The sequence below is a fragment of the Vespa mandarinia genome, chromosome 1, assembly GCF_050613455.1.
Source record: "Vespa mandarinia isolate Hongniang chromosome 1, ASM5061345v1, whole genome shotgun sequence".
Classification (NCBI taxonomy): domain Eukaryota; kingdom Metazoa; phylum Arthropoda; class Insecta; order Hymenoptera; family Vespidae; genus Vespa; species Vespa mandarinia.
Genome location: NC_140810.1, coordinates 11,072,501 through 11,086,864, shown reverse-complemented (window position 1 = coordinate 11,086,864; position 14,364 = coordinate 11,072,501). Strand labels below are relative to the sequence as shown.

At 29.3% G+C, this 14,364-nt stretch overlaps 3 protein-coding genes across 4 annotated transcripts in view; 2 read left to right on the top strand and 1 right to left on the bottom strand.

Moving 5' to 3' along the window:
- The first annotated feature begins 546 nt into the window (after nt 1–546).
- MFS10 (major facilitator superfamily transporter 10) lies at nt 547–5,536 on the top strand. 2 transcript variants are annotated; one of them, XM_085657590.1, is made up of 8 exons: nt 547–850; nt 1,223–1,443; nt 1,790–2,026; nt 2,094–2,181; nt 2,254–2,474; nt 2,551–3,081; nt 3,202–3,313; nt 4,252–5,536. In XM_085657590.1, the coding sequence occupies exons 1-8, from the start codon at nt 781–783 to the stop codon at nt 4,275–4,277; spliced, it is 1,506 nt and encodes a 501-aa protein (XP_085513716.1). In that variant the 5' UTR covers nt 547–780; the 3' UTR covers nt 4,278–5,536. The 2 variants fall into 2 exon arrangements, with proteins under 2 accessions (XP_085513716.1, XP_035731415.1); XM_035875522.2 differs by lacking the exon at nt 4,252–5,536 and having other exon boundaries at nt 548–850; nt 3,202–3,483.
- Nucleotides 5,537–6,456: 920 nt separating this feature from the next.
- Nucleotides 6,457–10,484, bottom strand: LOC118445716 (uncharacterized). The gene is made up of 10 exons (XM_035875503.2): nt 10,080–10,484; nt 9,749–9,970; nt 9,187–9,683; nt 8,944–9,118; nt 8,537–8,875; nt 8,226–8,431; nt 7,865–8,114; nt 7,392–7,631; nt 7,014–7,265; nt 6,457–6,945 (listed from the first exon to the last, which is right to left on the bottom strand). The coding sequence occupies exons 1-10, from the start codon at nt 10,188–10,190 to the stop codon at nt 6,718–6,720; spliced, it is 2,520 nt and encodes an 839-aa protein (XP_035731396.2). The 5' UTR covers nt 10,191–10,484; the 3' UTR covers nt 6,457–6,717.
- Nucleotides 10,485–12,068: 1,584 nt separating this feature from the next.
- The window catches only part of Dscam1 (Down syndrome cell adhesion molecule 1), a 66,208-nt gene continuing 63,912 nt past the window's right edge, over nt 12,069–14,364 (top strand). Inside the window, exons 1-2 of the mRNA XM_085660686.1 lie at nt 12,069–12,194; nt 14,261–14,364. The exon at nt 14,261–14,364 is cut by the window's right edge and continues 5 nt beyond it. Coding sequence (XP_085516812.1) covers nt 14,282–14,364 — 83 coding nt within the window. The 5' untranslated portion in view covers nt 12,069–12,194; nt 14,261–14,281. The remainder of the gene's footprint in view (nt 12,195–14,260) is intronic.

Sequence of the window (14,364 nt, the reverse complement as noted above, 5' to 3'; positions counted from 1 at the left end):
CAAGCATATGTATTATTTCATCTGTGAAAAAAAAATATGATAGTAAATATGTAATACATCTTGAATAATTTATCTTCCATCTTCTCTAGTTTTAATAAAAAAAAAAAAACAACTATAGTTGAATAATTAGACATTTTCTTAAAATTCCGCGAACTAATTATACACAACTTAATACTTTTTTATTCAATATGAAGCGCCGCGAATTAATCCATGTAAAAAAAATCGTAAGGTTTCATTTAAAAATAAAATGATCTTAAAATCTTGTAAAAAATGACCTTAAGAAAAAATTCTTTCCATTATCAGATGTACCCTTTGAAATGGTGTAACTTTATTCTAAGCATTTTTTCCATAAAATCACAAATAACAGAGTTATTTATGTGTTTCCATTTTATTGCCGCACTCAGTAAAATGAAAATTGTTAAATGTCAATTTGAACAAAATTAAGATATTTTTGATATTGAACAACTTTCTAAATAACAATAAATTTTATCGTGATCTTTTTTACCAACTGTTGAAATGAATGTAACTTTTACCGGCTGTTTTAACTTTTTCGTATTAGTAACAGCTTAACAGCACCAGACAATAAACACTGTACTTTTGAATGCCGTGATGAATTTCGTGTATTCAACTTCGGTCCAGAAGAATGTGATAGTTCTATGTACTAAGTTATGATTAAAAGAACAAAGCAAGTGGTTACGTTAATGCGATAGAGGTATTCGTAGTGGCAGTGAGTCATTGTGAAAGTGTAAGACCATTGTAACATTTGTTTTTAAATATAATATGGAGGTTCTTGATCCAAGCGTTTCGAGAGATGATTTACCACTTTGCGTTAATGATTGTTTGGAAAAAGGTTTGTTTATAATATTATACAGTTGTTTATTTATATGTATATTTATCTTTGTCCTGGATCTACAAGCACATAATGCCATACAACTATCGTCTTTTATTACTTTGACTTAACGGAAACTTGTTTTATGCTTGATAATATCACATAATCTATTGTCTAACCGCAGAAACTTCAAAACAATAGAAATAATATAGCATTGAAATTGATTTTAAAAATTTATATTGTTATAATTATATTTGTATATAATTATATTATTATGATAAGTTACTATGAGACATCGGAAATATTTATTTTTATTTATACTCCAAAATACATTTATTCATTCAATAATGACTTATTAATAATTAATCATTTCTTTTATATTATGTGTTTCAGTTAACATAGAACAGAATCCATCCGATACAAAATCATATATAAAAGCACGCTATACTCTAGGTTTCCTAGGTTTTCTAGGCTTTGCTCTTGTATATGCAATGAGAGTGAATTTATCAATCGCAATTGTTTCAATGGTTAATCAAACAGCTATACCTAATGATGATGAAAATACTACTGATGTTTGTTCTAAAGGGAATCCCATAAATGGAACATTTATACCAGTATGTTTGCTTCTTATTATTGCTTCTCATTGATTGTATAATTTTTTGAATATATTAATTTCTTGTTTCTGCATTATAATTCTAATACTTGATGTATCGAATATTTAAATATATTCTTTAACTCAATTAGATTAACATGAAATCACAAACAAATGATAAACTAAAATGATCAAGTTACATATCCTACTCATGACATTATCAATTTTATTATTCTACTTGTTATCAGTTTTAACATGTATCACTGATATATTACTCACTTTCAGATATACTCTTTATATTCAAATTTCATAAAAGTGCTTTATGTAGTTTGTGTTTTATTAAATTTACTTCTATATCTTTTTGGTAGAGTGCAGGAGAATTCAATTGGGATGAAAAAACTCAAGGTGTTATATTAGGAGCATTTTTTCTTGGCTATGTGGCAACAAATGTTCCAGGAGGTAGAATGGCTGAAAAAGTTGGTGGAAAGTTGGTTTATGGACTAGGAGTTTTCTTGACTGCTGTCTTGACTGTAATCAGTCCCTTTGCAGCATACTGGGGTTTGGTACCATTTCTTATAGTTAGAGTTGCAGAGGGATTTACAGAGGTAAATACTCTTAATGAAAGGTTTATACTGTTTTACTATTATTCACTTTCATATATTTTTAATATAGGGTGTTACTTTTCCTGCAATGCACACTATGCTTGCACAATGGGTTCCACCATTAGAAAGAAGTAAATTTGCTGCAATTGTATATGCAGGTAATGCTATGAACCATTGATATCAATTGATAAACAAATATTTTGTTATTTATCAATTTTTTTATTTCTTAGGTGCAAATTTTGGAACAGTTATATCATTACCTGTAAGTGGATGGCTATGTTCACTGGAACTATGGGGTGGTTGGCCACTTGCATTTTATTTATTTGGAGGATTAGGTATTTTTTGGTACGCATTTTGGCTAATCTTTATTTATGATACACCTGCCCAACATGTAAGAATTGATCCTGATGAGAAAGCATACATTGAAGCTAGCGTTGAAAAAAAACACGAGGTTAGTTAAATGGCAGTATGCATTCATATATAGTTATTAATACAATTAATTTCTTTTTATATTTTTATGAAAATAGACTCATGATCCTGGTGTACCTTGGTTATCAATTTTTACATCTCTACCTATGTGGGCTATAACTGTAACCCAATGTGGACAATCCTGGGCTTTTTACACATTGTTAACAGAATTGCCAACGTATATGGATAAAATTTTACATTTTGATGTGCAACAAGATGCATTTCTCTCAGCATTACCATATCTAAGTTCTTGGTTGGTTGGTTTAGGAATATCGAGTTTTGCGGATGCTCTTCTTGCTCGGCAAATTTTATCTCCTTTGACTTCGTTCAAATTATGGAATACAGTGGCTTCTGCTGGTCCCAGTCTCAGTTTTGTAGGTGCTATTTGGGCTGGATGTGATCGCATGACTGTTTTAATAATGCTTGTTGGATTAAGTTCATTACAAGGTGCAGTTTATGCTGGAAATCAAATGAATCACATTGCACTAGCACCACGATATGCTGGTACTCTTTATGGATTAACCAATGCAGCAGCTAATGCTTGTGGATTTTTGGCACCATATGTCATTGGTAGATTAGTTGAAGGACATGTGAGTACTTCTGTATACAAATATCATTATTATTTATTATAACATATTTAGTATCTTTGAGTGAATATTGTGTATCTTGTAGACTCAATGTTGTTTTATGTTTTATTTTTGATTTCATAGGAAACTTTAGCACGTTGGCATACAGTTTTTTGGATGGCAGCTGGAATAAATATGATAACTAATTGTTTCTATTTAATTTTTGCATCTTCTAGTGAACAACCATGGAGTAATGGTAATAGTTGATGATGAAATTTTCTTATGTTTCAATATCTAATATAGAGAATAACATATCATTCGATCGAGTTGCTTTTAATATATTTTAATTTATTATGACAAATGAAAGAGATCAGTATGAATTACTCATCAATTTTAAATAGATAAATAACAATTTTTATTCTTTCATTTCACTGCAGTTTCTTTACATCACGCTTTTTATTTAAAAAAAGAAATAGCATTTTTTAAAATAAATTTTTCTAGTAAAACTCTTCTCTTTTAACAAGCCTATATATGTAGGTATGAAGTATTTTTTATACATACTTATTATATCGTAAAATAATAAAAACAAGAAATACTTTTAAATTAAATTATATAGTTGGAATTGAAGATAAATAAAATTGTAGTAATTAATATAAATATATATTAAGCTAAATATTTTTTTATTTATGTATAAAAATATACAAAAAATTAATAATCCGAAAAAGCGATAAATTATAAATCATTTGAATATTTAAGTTGTTTTCTTTTTATTGCCAAACGATATAATATGAGAGAAAACTTATTAAAAGAGAAATTCATTCCGCATGCTTAAGTTAATTATGTGAGCAAATATCTTTTTGTAATAAGTGAATATGTATTTAATATACAGGGTGTTTAGTTAGAATAACTATTCTTAATATCTAGATGTAATAAAGGACTTGTTCTTTTCATAATAAAATAATGTTCGGACACGCCTTCATATTGAAATAATACGATATGAAAGAAATGAAGATTTAAAATAATCTCAACGTAAAAAGCAACTTTTTTTATTAAATTTTAATGGTTATAAATTAGCGGAATATTACAGAAATAGTATTAAAACAATTATAAAAACTTCAAAATTATGATTTCTTTTGTTGACACACAAAGTATAAACCGTATGATTGAATGACAAATTCTTCGAAATATTTACAGATGGTTACGAAGATTATCAAAAGTAAGAATAATTCTAGCAATTAACTCTTCTTCTCTATTGATGACTCAAAATAAAACTCAAACATTTGCATATTTTTGTTTTATGAAGTGATAAGTAATGTGAGTTCGAATTAAAATAAACAATATTATAATTTTTATTAAGTTATATTCAGTAACATATAAATGCGTGAAACATAAAAATAAAATTCATTTGTAATAAAAATTCGAGCAATAAAAAGCCAATTTTAAAATTAGCAGAAACTAATCTTAAAGTAAAACTCGGACATGTTGCATCGCTGTAAACATACTACATATAAACAAATGCCAATGAAAACAAATGAAGTATTAATCACTTTTTCGTTGAGTATCATTATTGTCGTAATGTAAGTCGTATAAAATGTTTTTCTTTTTTGTGAAATTTTGCTTTAATATCTGAATATGGGCAGACAATTTGGACGAACGTTGTCAGATTCTTGAAAGCTTATTATAAGCTATTTCAAAGATGGTTTATCTGTCCGAAAGATTATAAAAATAGTGAAATAAAGCCACTCTACAATTTATGACGTAGTAAAACGATTTAGATTGAGAAATACTGTCAAAAATTAACCAAATGAAAAATATTCGCAAAATCCGAAGAGCGTTGGATTGTAAGGAAAATAAAAAAGGATCCAAAATTGAGTGTACCAAAATTAATCATAGAAGTAAAAAGAAATTTTTACTTTTATCTTTTTAAAAAAAATAAGTAGAATGATCAAAAACATCGGAACATAATGTTAGTTTATGGTTGCTTGATCATTATTGAAATACTTTTGTAGTCACCAGACGAATGGAATTGTGCATCTGTGGGTATATTGGGAGGAAAAACTGAAAAATCACATCATCTCTAATTGAAAAGACCGTTGAAAGAGGAATGAGCAAAAATTGATATTTCATATTGTGAAAAATTGGTCTGATTAATGTTAAATCGATTAAAAGGTCTTAAGACAAAGAATTATCAACTATTAGGATAGAATAAAAATAATGTAAAACATACATATATTCATAAAAATTTTCTATTGTTCGAATTTTAATTTGAGACCAACTTCTGTTAATTTTAAGACTTTGGTTTTTTATTATTTAATGCAAATGAATTTTATTTGTTTTTCATGGATTTGTATGTTACTGAATATAGTTTAATAAAAATTGTAATATCATTCATTTTAATTTCTTTATATTACTTATTGCTTTATAAAAAAAATATATGCAAGTGTCCGAGTTTTACTTAGTGTCACTGTAATTCTTTTATAAACAATTTAATATGGCTTTAGATACAAAAGTTAATTTTGGAGAATGATAATATATATATATATATATATATTTGTATATATATATTATATATATATATAAAGATTAATGAAGAGTTTCAACTTTTATAATATTAAGTACAGAATTACTTCCAGAATTACAGAATTACTACTTTATTATAAAAAAGTATTTAATTAGATGCTCTCTATCACATTTCAAAAGTAGGAATAGTTATTTTTAAACATCTTGTATAGACATATTATTCTGTTTCTATTTGAAACGTGTACAGCGCACAGATAGAACAGATGAGACATTCAAAACCAATCATGTATGTAACTTAATAATTACACGTAAATCAATAAGAACCTTTTAAAATCGTGAAAAGAATATTAAAGCATAAGTTGATGTATGTTTAAATATTGCTGACATTTCAATATGTTACATATATATGAAAAAAAGTTTGAATAGATTTGTTAAATGTTTACAGTTCTTCTAACGTTATTACTTTTGTAATTTTTGCTATATTAGTTCAAAGACAATGCTTATGCATGCTTATTCCAATGTGACTATATGTGATAATATTGTATAATTGAAATTTCTTTTTATATGAATTTATATTATACATCTTTAGGTTTTATTCTATTTAATTTAGTTTCTATGCTAGTATAATAATCTACATGAGATTAAAATATACCAAATCTGGAAACACATAACAAACTTTAGTTCGATGTATTTCAAAGTTGTAAAAATTTGAGGAAACAAAATTGAAAAATTGATTTCGAATAACAAAAAGAAATTTATATTCTGTTACAGTAAAAATTTGATAATATCGATGATGTTATCTGACATTATGTAATAAATGAAGTGTATTAGTAACAATGATTATTTACAAATATTTTTCCTTAATACTCCTGATCTTTTGTTTTCTTTAAGGATAGAGTATACTTTACAAACTATATTAGTTTTATATTTTTTAGAGTTTCCATAAGTGTAAAAAACATTATTAAATGCGCAGCATATTGCAAATCCGATAATAAAATATGAAAATCGTATTTTACACATAATTCTTTATGGAGATAGTGTCATTTTATGAATATAGGAGAACTAATAAGAGAAAAGAAATAAATTTGTAACAATATTATTTTGGTCACATATATAAAATTCCCTTATTTTATTGTTCTGCTAGGTTGTATTTAAATCATCTTTTTTTTTGGCAGTAAGTTCGAAAATCATATCTCTCATTCTACTTAGATCTGTTAATTCTGAAGTCATTCTCTGTATATTCTGATCTTTTTCGGCTAAAGTTTGTTCATAAGAATGAGTCAATTTGGTTAATTGTTGAATTTCTTGTTTTAATGCAGATATATCTTTCTGATTAGCTTCTATTTCGTTATTTTTTAATTCTATTATCTGTAAAAAATAAATTATTAATATAATATGTTTAATAATTTAATATGATTCATGAAAAGTTTACATACTTGTTCTTTTTTGTTAATGGAATCTTGCATTTTATATAAAAGTTTGCCTAACTCATGGTTTTTATTAGTCATTTCTGTAGAATTTGCTACTGCAGCTGAATATTCAGTCTCCAATTCTATTACTTTTTTATTTAATGTATCAATTTTATTCATACAGGTTTCCACTTCTTTTACACGTTCTATTAATGTTTTGTTCAATAAGTCGATATTTGCAGATTTTTCAGTTACAATTTTTCTTAATCCGTTAATTTCCTATAAAAAATATTATATATATATATATATATATATATATATATATATATATATATTTTTTTTTTTTTTCTCATTATATATAATACAATTGTATTATTTAAATTTATAAAAGAAGTAAGAATTTACTTGTGCTTTAACAGAAAGTATTTTCTTCATTTGATCTTCTGATTCATTAAGTTTTGTTGTTAATGCAACTTTTTCGACTTTTATACCTTCTAAGCATTGTTGAGTATCAAATAACATTTGATGTAAACGACTAGATTCTGCTATTACTTGCGCCAATCGATGTTGCAAACTAGTGGCATGATTATTTGCAGCCTCTAAACTAGACTGCATGGCTCTTTCAGCGTGTCTCATAGCTGCTAACTTTTATGAGTTTACATTACATAACTACAAATTATTTGATCCTGCAGTATACATTCATATCACTGCTTTAGAGTTATTATTAATGTGAATCAAAAAATATCTATGTAATATAGTAAATATAAATAGATTAACAAAACTGTAGAGTAATATTGGCAGGCTGAGCTCTAAAACAGAGATATAAATGTAAATCTTATTTTTTACATTTTATGATACAGGGAAAATGCAAATTTTACTTTGTATTCGTACAGTTCCATCACAGCAGAAGTTGTAATATCTCCTATTTGATTTGACTCAATAGCTGTTTCAAGCTTGCTTATAAAAGTATTAAGACGTTCCTCTTGGCCAAATGAAAATAATGGAGCCATTTCATTCCCATTATAATTAATGCTGGGTTTAATTTCAATTCCTGTTATAGTATTAGCATTGCTTTGTACCAAAACTAAAGGTTCTAGTTGTCTCATACATTGCGCTACTGCAGCAACACTGATTATAAGAAAAATAATATATATGTATAAATTACACACACACACACACGCACGTACAATTAATTTCTACATTCAAATATTTGAATATACAAGTTTCGACCTAACTTACCATTCCTGTGGAAAACCTACAGATGATGTTAATTGTAGAACTTTTTGCTTAATTTCTCCATCACCCGTAAATAATGCTAATGCCATTATCATTTGTATTTGTTTTTTTCGAAGTAATTCAGAATATAATGTCAACCAGTTTGAATTATTAGCTGCCAAATCTGCTGTTAAAACTAAGGCATGTATATAAAGATTTGTTGTTGAATTCTATAAGAATTTAAACAAGTGTCATTTATACTTGTAAGCAATTCTTGGCATGCTTCAAATAGAGTTGAATTTTAATTATAATGAAAACTTGCAATGTTACTGTACTTGAATAAGATTTCCAGGCCAGTCCCTATTTGCAGTTTCTTCATATTCCAATATTGGTTTTAACAACTTTCGCATTGCTTGTTCACTAAATGTCTTTAGCACCTTTGATCGAAGTCCTGAAATTTTCACCATTTCTTGGAATAATTGCATCAATTCAGCAAGTCTTTCTTGTGCCTCAATATTATGCAGTTCATTTTTTTCTTGTATTTCATCATCCTTTGTGCTAGTTATAAGCATAAGCACAGATGGATCTAGTTCTGTAAGAACTTCTGTAGAAACCTTAGTACGGCGTGATTCAATCACAATTATCCTAATGAGTGCTAGTGCCTTAGAACATACCTAATGGTAACAGAAAAAAGAAATTTATGCTAATTGAAGTTCTACTTAAATAAAGAAAAGATACTGACTTGTTCTACAGGTACCCATGTCATAGCTGATTTTACACATGCTGGGTATAATGGAATCAAAGCAATCACTTTTAATTTTACTAATGATAGTAAAAATTCCATTAAAAGTGCAACACAATCTGGATCAGAATTAGATTCTAAAGTAGCCAATAATCGTTCTACATCTTTACTATAACTAATAACAAAAAGAAAAATCAATAAGAAATACAACATTTATTAGAGCATTTTTCTTGTAATACTTACTTTGCATATGTAAGCAGTATAGTTCGTGAATGTTCGTTTTGACCAACATCATCAAAGAAATCAATAATATGTCTTAACAATAATACATCTTTTTTTTGAAGAGCATTGATTAAACTTGTAAATGTAACAGCAGCAAAGTCCAATATATGTTTTTCTGAGATATTTGTATTAGTATGTTCCAATATAATCAAAAGTTTACAACACGGAACGCTTGTACTAACATTATTGCTTTGAATTTTTAGTAACGTTCGTATAAATGTTTTAGTATCAATGGTACGCATTAATGTATAAACTGCTGCAAGATTTTTGTAACAAAGATTTACAAGTACACCTAATGAAAGGGCAACAATTTCTTCTTCTTTTACTTGCATTACCCATTGTGTTAAAATGGATATTAAATACGGTAAATGTGCTTCTTGCCAAGAAATTTTTACACCATAAGTTAATTCCTGTAGAAGTTTCAAAACACGTATTCTCTTCTCGCTTGTCAAGTTGGCCTAAAAAGTGTGTTAAAATATAATAAAATAAAAGTTCGTTATACGTCTATATTTCTAATGTTTACCTCCAATAATCGTGCTAATATAGGAGCAAATTTATAAGTATGGATAAGAGCTTGTCTGGCATTCGTATTTCGACAAGCATTCTGTAGAACATCTACAGTACTCCAAATTAATGTTGTTCTAGATCCTAAAGAATTCATAAGCTCGTGTAAGCTGACATAAAATTCAGCTGCTATGGAAGTTGTAGGATCAAAAATGCTGAGATCCAATGATACGCTTATGACCTTAGGAATACATACAAATTTCTTTTAATCGAGTGTTTGATATATACAAATAAATTAAATTAATAGAAAAAGTATAGCAAATAAAATTGAATTACAATCACAACCTTACCCCAAGATTTCTTTGTATAGCAGATATGGTAGTTTCACTGGGATGTTTTGCATATTCCGATGCAGCTGATATAAATGCTCTCATATACTGATATTTCTCCATAATAACCATTCATTAAAAAATATAATAAAAAAGAAAGAATCTTATGCACTCATGTATTTTTAGTTTACGATACAAATAGTGATCATGCAATAGAAAAAGGAAACATTTTCTTTTATAAAATCTATTCGTCTTAGGCCTTTCAAAAGTAAGTATAATTTGTAAATATAATAAATTATTTTCCTAATAAATAATTCGTTCTTTATATAAACAAATGGAGATAAAAAATGGAAATACAGCATGCTATAACGGAAAAACTACATTTAGCGTCCATTTCTAAAGACCCCCGCATATTCAAAACCAATCAGAGCGTCGCTAAGGCGGCGAGCTTCATAAAACGAAATATACCAATTCTATTATAGAACGAAGATAGTGCATTTGAAGGAGAAAAACGAAATGAAGAATTATGAACTTATATATAAAGTTTTTTCCATTTAATAATGTTAAACACAATAATAGCTAGTACATTATATTATACATAATATTATAATTAAAATTTAAAAATATAACGTATCATATTATTATAAATAAAATGCAACTATCGACGAATGAGAAAGATGGCGCTCTTAACAGGATGGTAATTCTTGGATTTTTCTATTCAATGTTCCACATAATCATTCGCGCGCATTTTTCATATTTTTGTAGTTTGTTTTTTTTTGGGTTATTCATTCTTTTCTGCATTTTTCTTTTTCTCAAGTTTTGTTGTAAATATGATGTAGAAAGTAGAAAAAAAGTAGAAGATGATTCATAATCATCAAGTAAATGTTCATAATTGTTCATATCGTTTAAAAACGATATCAAACATTTCTATTGTTCTTTTGCAATAATATAGTCCAATCATGGCGAATTTTCTATTATACATATCAGAGAATTTCATCGAGTAAAAGACAATCGTAAAACTTTTGAAATTAAATATCGATTTATAAGTTAGTTAAAGTAAAATACAATGATGTTCCAATTATAAAATGTTTTCTATTATCAATAAGTTTCTTGGTAAATCTAATTTTAATGATAATCGTATAGTTTAAGAATTAATCCAATTTATATTTTTAAATTATTTAATTATCGTTTATTTTATAATAAAATATTTATATAGACAGCTGACTCCACGTTACAAATATTTCGAATACATTGTCATTCGATCATTCTAAAATATTTTTTCTTAACTATTTTACAAATAATGTTTGCATTTTAGATAATAAATATCTTGTAAATTGTACTATTTTAAAACAGTTGTATAATATATTCTTTGAAAAAACATATAATATATTCTTTGAAAATATAAGTCAGCGTGGTTTATTCAGCGATGAGTTCATACTTAGATTATCTTAATAACGATTAACCTTGAATAACTAATATATAATTTATTAAGATAAGAAACAAAGATGAACTACTAGTAAGTGCATTATAAAGTTCTATTAAGCAAATCATCGTTTATTACGTTTTATGCATCTGTCATCTTTTGTTTCTACGTAGACACGTGTTTTTGCAGTGTAGACATTCGTGATATATACAGTCAAATTCTCTTGTATGCTTAATAGTCACATATAGAAACTCTATATATACGAGAGTAGTTAGAAGAAGAAAGATATGTTGTTGAATGAATAAAAATAATTTGAAACGTTCCAAATGTTATTTAACGTTTCATATATTTTCGTCTATGTACATTGCCAATATTCACATATATCTAATATAGAATATTATATTATTATATAGATATATATACTCTTGGAGCATTGACTGTTTCCTGCCTACTCGAGAAAGCAAACCGACGTTCTCCCTCTTCCCCTCGCTACAGCATCAATCCATGAGAGTTCGGAGCCTTCCCTTTCTCCCCACTATTTCTCAGCAGACGTGAAGTGGTGGCAGCAGCAGCGTCGAGTCGAGCGACGCCGTTCACCGGTTCACATTCTTCGGTCGTCTACGGTCGAAGGAAGTACGCGGTTTTTGTTTGTACTTGCATTACGTACGTTTACGATCGACGCGCATCTACAAGCCCTGCTGCTGTCGTTTTCGGTACGTAAGTTTTCACGTTTTCGACGTGATTCTTCGAGAAAATCCAAAAAAAGTTTCAAGTAATTTTCTCTGACTATCTTACTCCGATACATTTCCATACTTTGATGAGGGAGAAAAAAAGAAAAAAAGAGAAAAAAAAGATCGAGAAATAAGAAAAAAGAAAGAGAGAGTGAGAGTATCCTTTAAGGATAATCTCATCCTTCTCTCCTGTGGGTGTGTGCGCGTGCACGTGATCGTCCATCGTGGACGTTCATCCGCGAGTGATCACCGTGCGAAAATCATCGAATCGTGACGATCGTACTAGCCTTTGCTTGGACTCGACTGGTTTCTGCAGTTTGTCGATAAAAATATAGAACCTCTCTTAACAGCATCTTCCTCGAGTACTCGAAGAAACCAAGAGGCATGACGTCCGTCTTCATGACTGTCTTTTCTCTCTTATATGATCTTTTCTTCGGCTAAAGAAAAGATGTTAAAATTTTCTTAAATCATTTGTTCAGAATTTTATCGCCACGAGTATACTCGCTATGCTTTGCGCGTTGCCTTGGTTACCACGAAGAGCAACTCCCCTTCAACGATCTTTTTCCTTTTCTTTCTCCTCTCCTTTTCTCTTTTCGTCTCTTTTATACCATCTCTTACTCCAGATTTTCTCTGGCTCACTTAGTTTTTTTTTTCTCCGTGAGCAAGAAAGGATCGTTAGAGAGACGACTACGATCTTGCAGCATGACAAAGCCACGCTTTTTACCGTCAACGTGTTCGTCCCGCCTGGCTTGCCACGCGTTTCTTTCATGACGACAGATCGTGTCAATGACGCGAGGGCAGTGACATCATCTTAGCTAGGACGAAATCGTCATCGTCATCGTCATTGCCATCGTCATTATCATCGTCTTTATTTAATCACGTATCGTGTAAATCCTGACTGCGGCATCCGTCAAATATTTCATTTTTCTTTTTCTCACCAGATCGATGTCCTTTCTTTTAGATTTTATTTATAATCGAGCGAACTTTAGATAACGAGGATGGAGAGAAGCTGTGGCCAAACGAGTAAACTGTCTCGTTGGAGCAAATACCATCAAGTATGGCGTACGGTCGCATGAAGGGTAGCTCAGTTCGCTCCGCACCCTGCGATCAATAAACCCAGCAAGAGAGGGAGCAGCTTTCTCTCCTCCGTGTACTTCTCTCCCCCTCATTCTTCTTCCTCTGCGGGGTTGTACTCGTCTTTTGCCTCATCCTCTTTACCACCCCCTCTTTATCTGACTTGTCACTCCTCTCTTCGTTTCTACAATCGCCATCGCTGTCCAACGGCAACCCTTTCAGCTATCAGAGATTCAGCACGTGCACGATGCGAGACCGAGCCTTTCAAAAAGCGTTAGACGTTTTGTTCGTCTTTAGCGATGATTTTAGGATTAGCGAATCGAAATTGAATCGAGAGTGGATTCAGGTACAACGTGAATGAAACGTTGACAATATGTGAATAAGATCTTTAGAAAGATTTTTTATACATGAAGTTGGTAAAAAAGTTTTAGATTGATTTTTCGTCGAATTTTGTAGACGAATTTTATATTTTATAGGCACCATCGATTATTTGTTATTTGTTTATATATATATATATGCAGTTTTTTACGCTATGTTAAATATAGTTTGGAATGCATATTTGATAAAGATATTGGTCGTATATAAGAGTAGGAGTATATGTAAATTTGCAAAGTACGACCGATCATTAAAGATGATTAATTTGTATTTTAGACTATACTTTTATTTCATAAATAAGAGTACGATAAGAGATGTTTATCTTACGTGTTTCTGTGCATGCTTATACATATTTACAATTGATTTAAATTATTTTAATTGCGTTTTTTAATCGTCCAATCCGTAATTTGAATGATTTCGGTTTAATTTAGACGTATCTTCGCGATCGATAATAACAGAGCATCTTAAATCATGGAAGTTTTACGTCGAAATCGAGAGTATATGAAACTGTCCAGTTCAGACGGATGGTGCGATTGTCACGAAAAAATCGAAAGAAAGGTGTCAAATCGTTTGAGACATGTGTTTTGTGTATGATATAGGTGAAAATCAGTGCGATCAGGATGTGGCGTGAACCTCCAGGAGGGGGGTGTAAAGCACCTACCTACATCTTCGCTATGATTCTACTGGCTCTACTGGCATTGAC

What these genes read in the sequence shown, in the direction of transcription:
- LOC118445716 (XM_035875503.2), bottom strand. Translation starts at nt 10,190, where the DNA reads ATGGTTATTATGGAGAAATATCAGTATATGAGAGCATTTATATCAGCT. An exon ending in GGCCTGGAAATCTTATTCAA is followed by an intron (nt 8,432 to 8,536) that starts GTACAGTAACAT and finishes AAATTCTTATAG; the next exon opens with AATTCAACAACAAATCTTTA. An exon ending in GTAGGTTTTCCACAGGAATG is followed by an intron (nt 8,115 to 8,225) that starts GTAAGTTAGGTC and finishes TCTTATAATCAG; the next exon opens with TGTTGCTGCAGTAGCGCAAT.
- MFS10 (XM_085657590.1), top strand. Translation starts at nt 781, where the DNA reads ATGGAGGTTCTTGATCCAAGCGTTTCGAGAGATGATTTACCACTTTGC. An exon ending in TAATGATTGTTTGGAAAAAG is followed by an intron (nt 851 to 1,222) that starts GTTTGTTTATAA and finishes TATGTGTTTCAG; the next exon opens with TTAACATAGAACAGAATCCA. An exon ending in TAAATGGAACATTTATACCA is followed by an intron (nt 1,444 to 1,789) that starts GTATGTTTGCTT and finishes TCTTTTTGGTAG; the next exon opens with AGTGCAGGAGAATTCAATTG.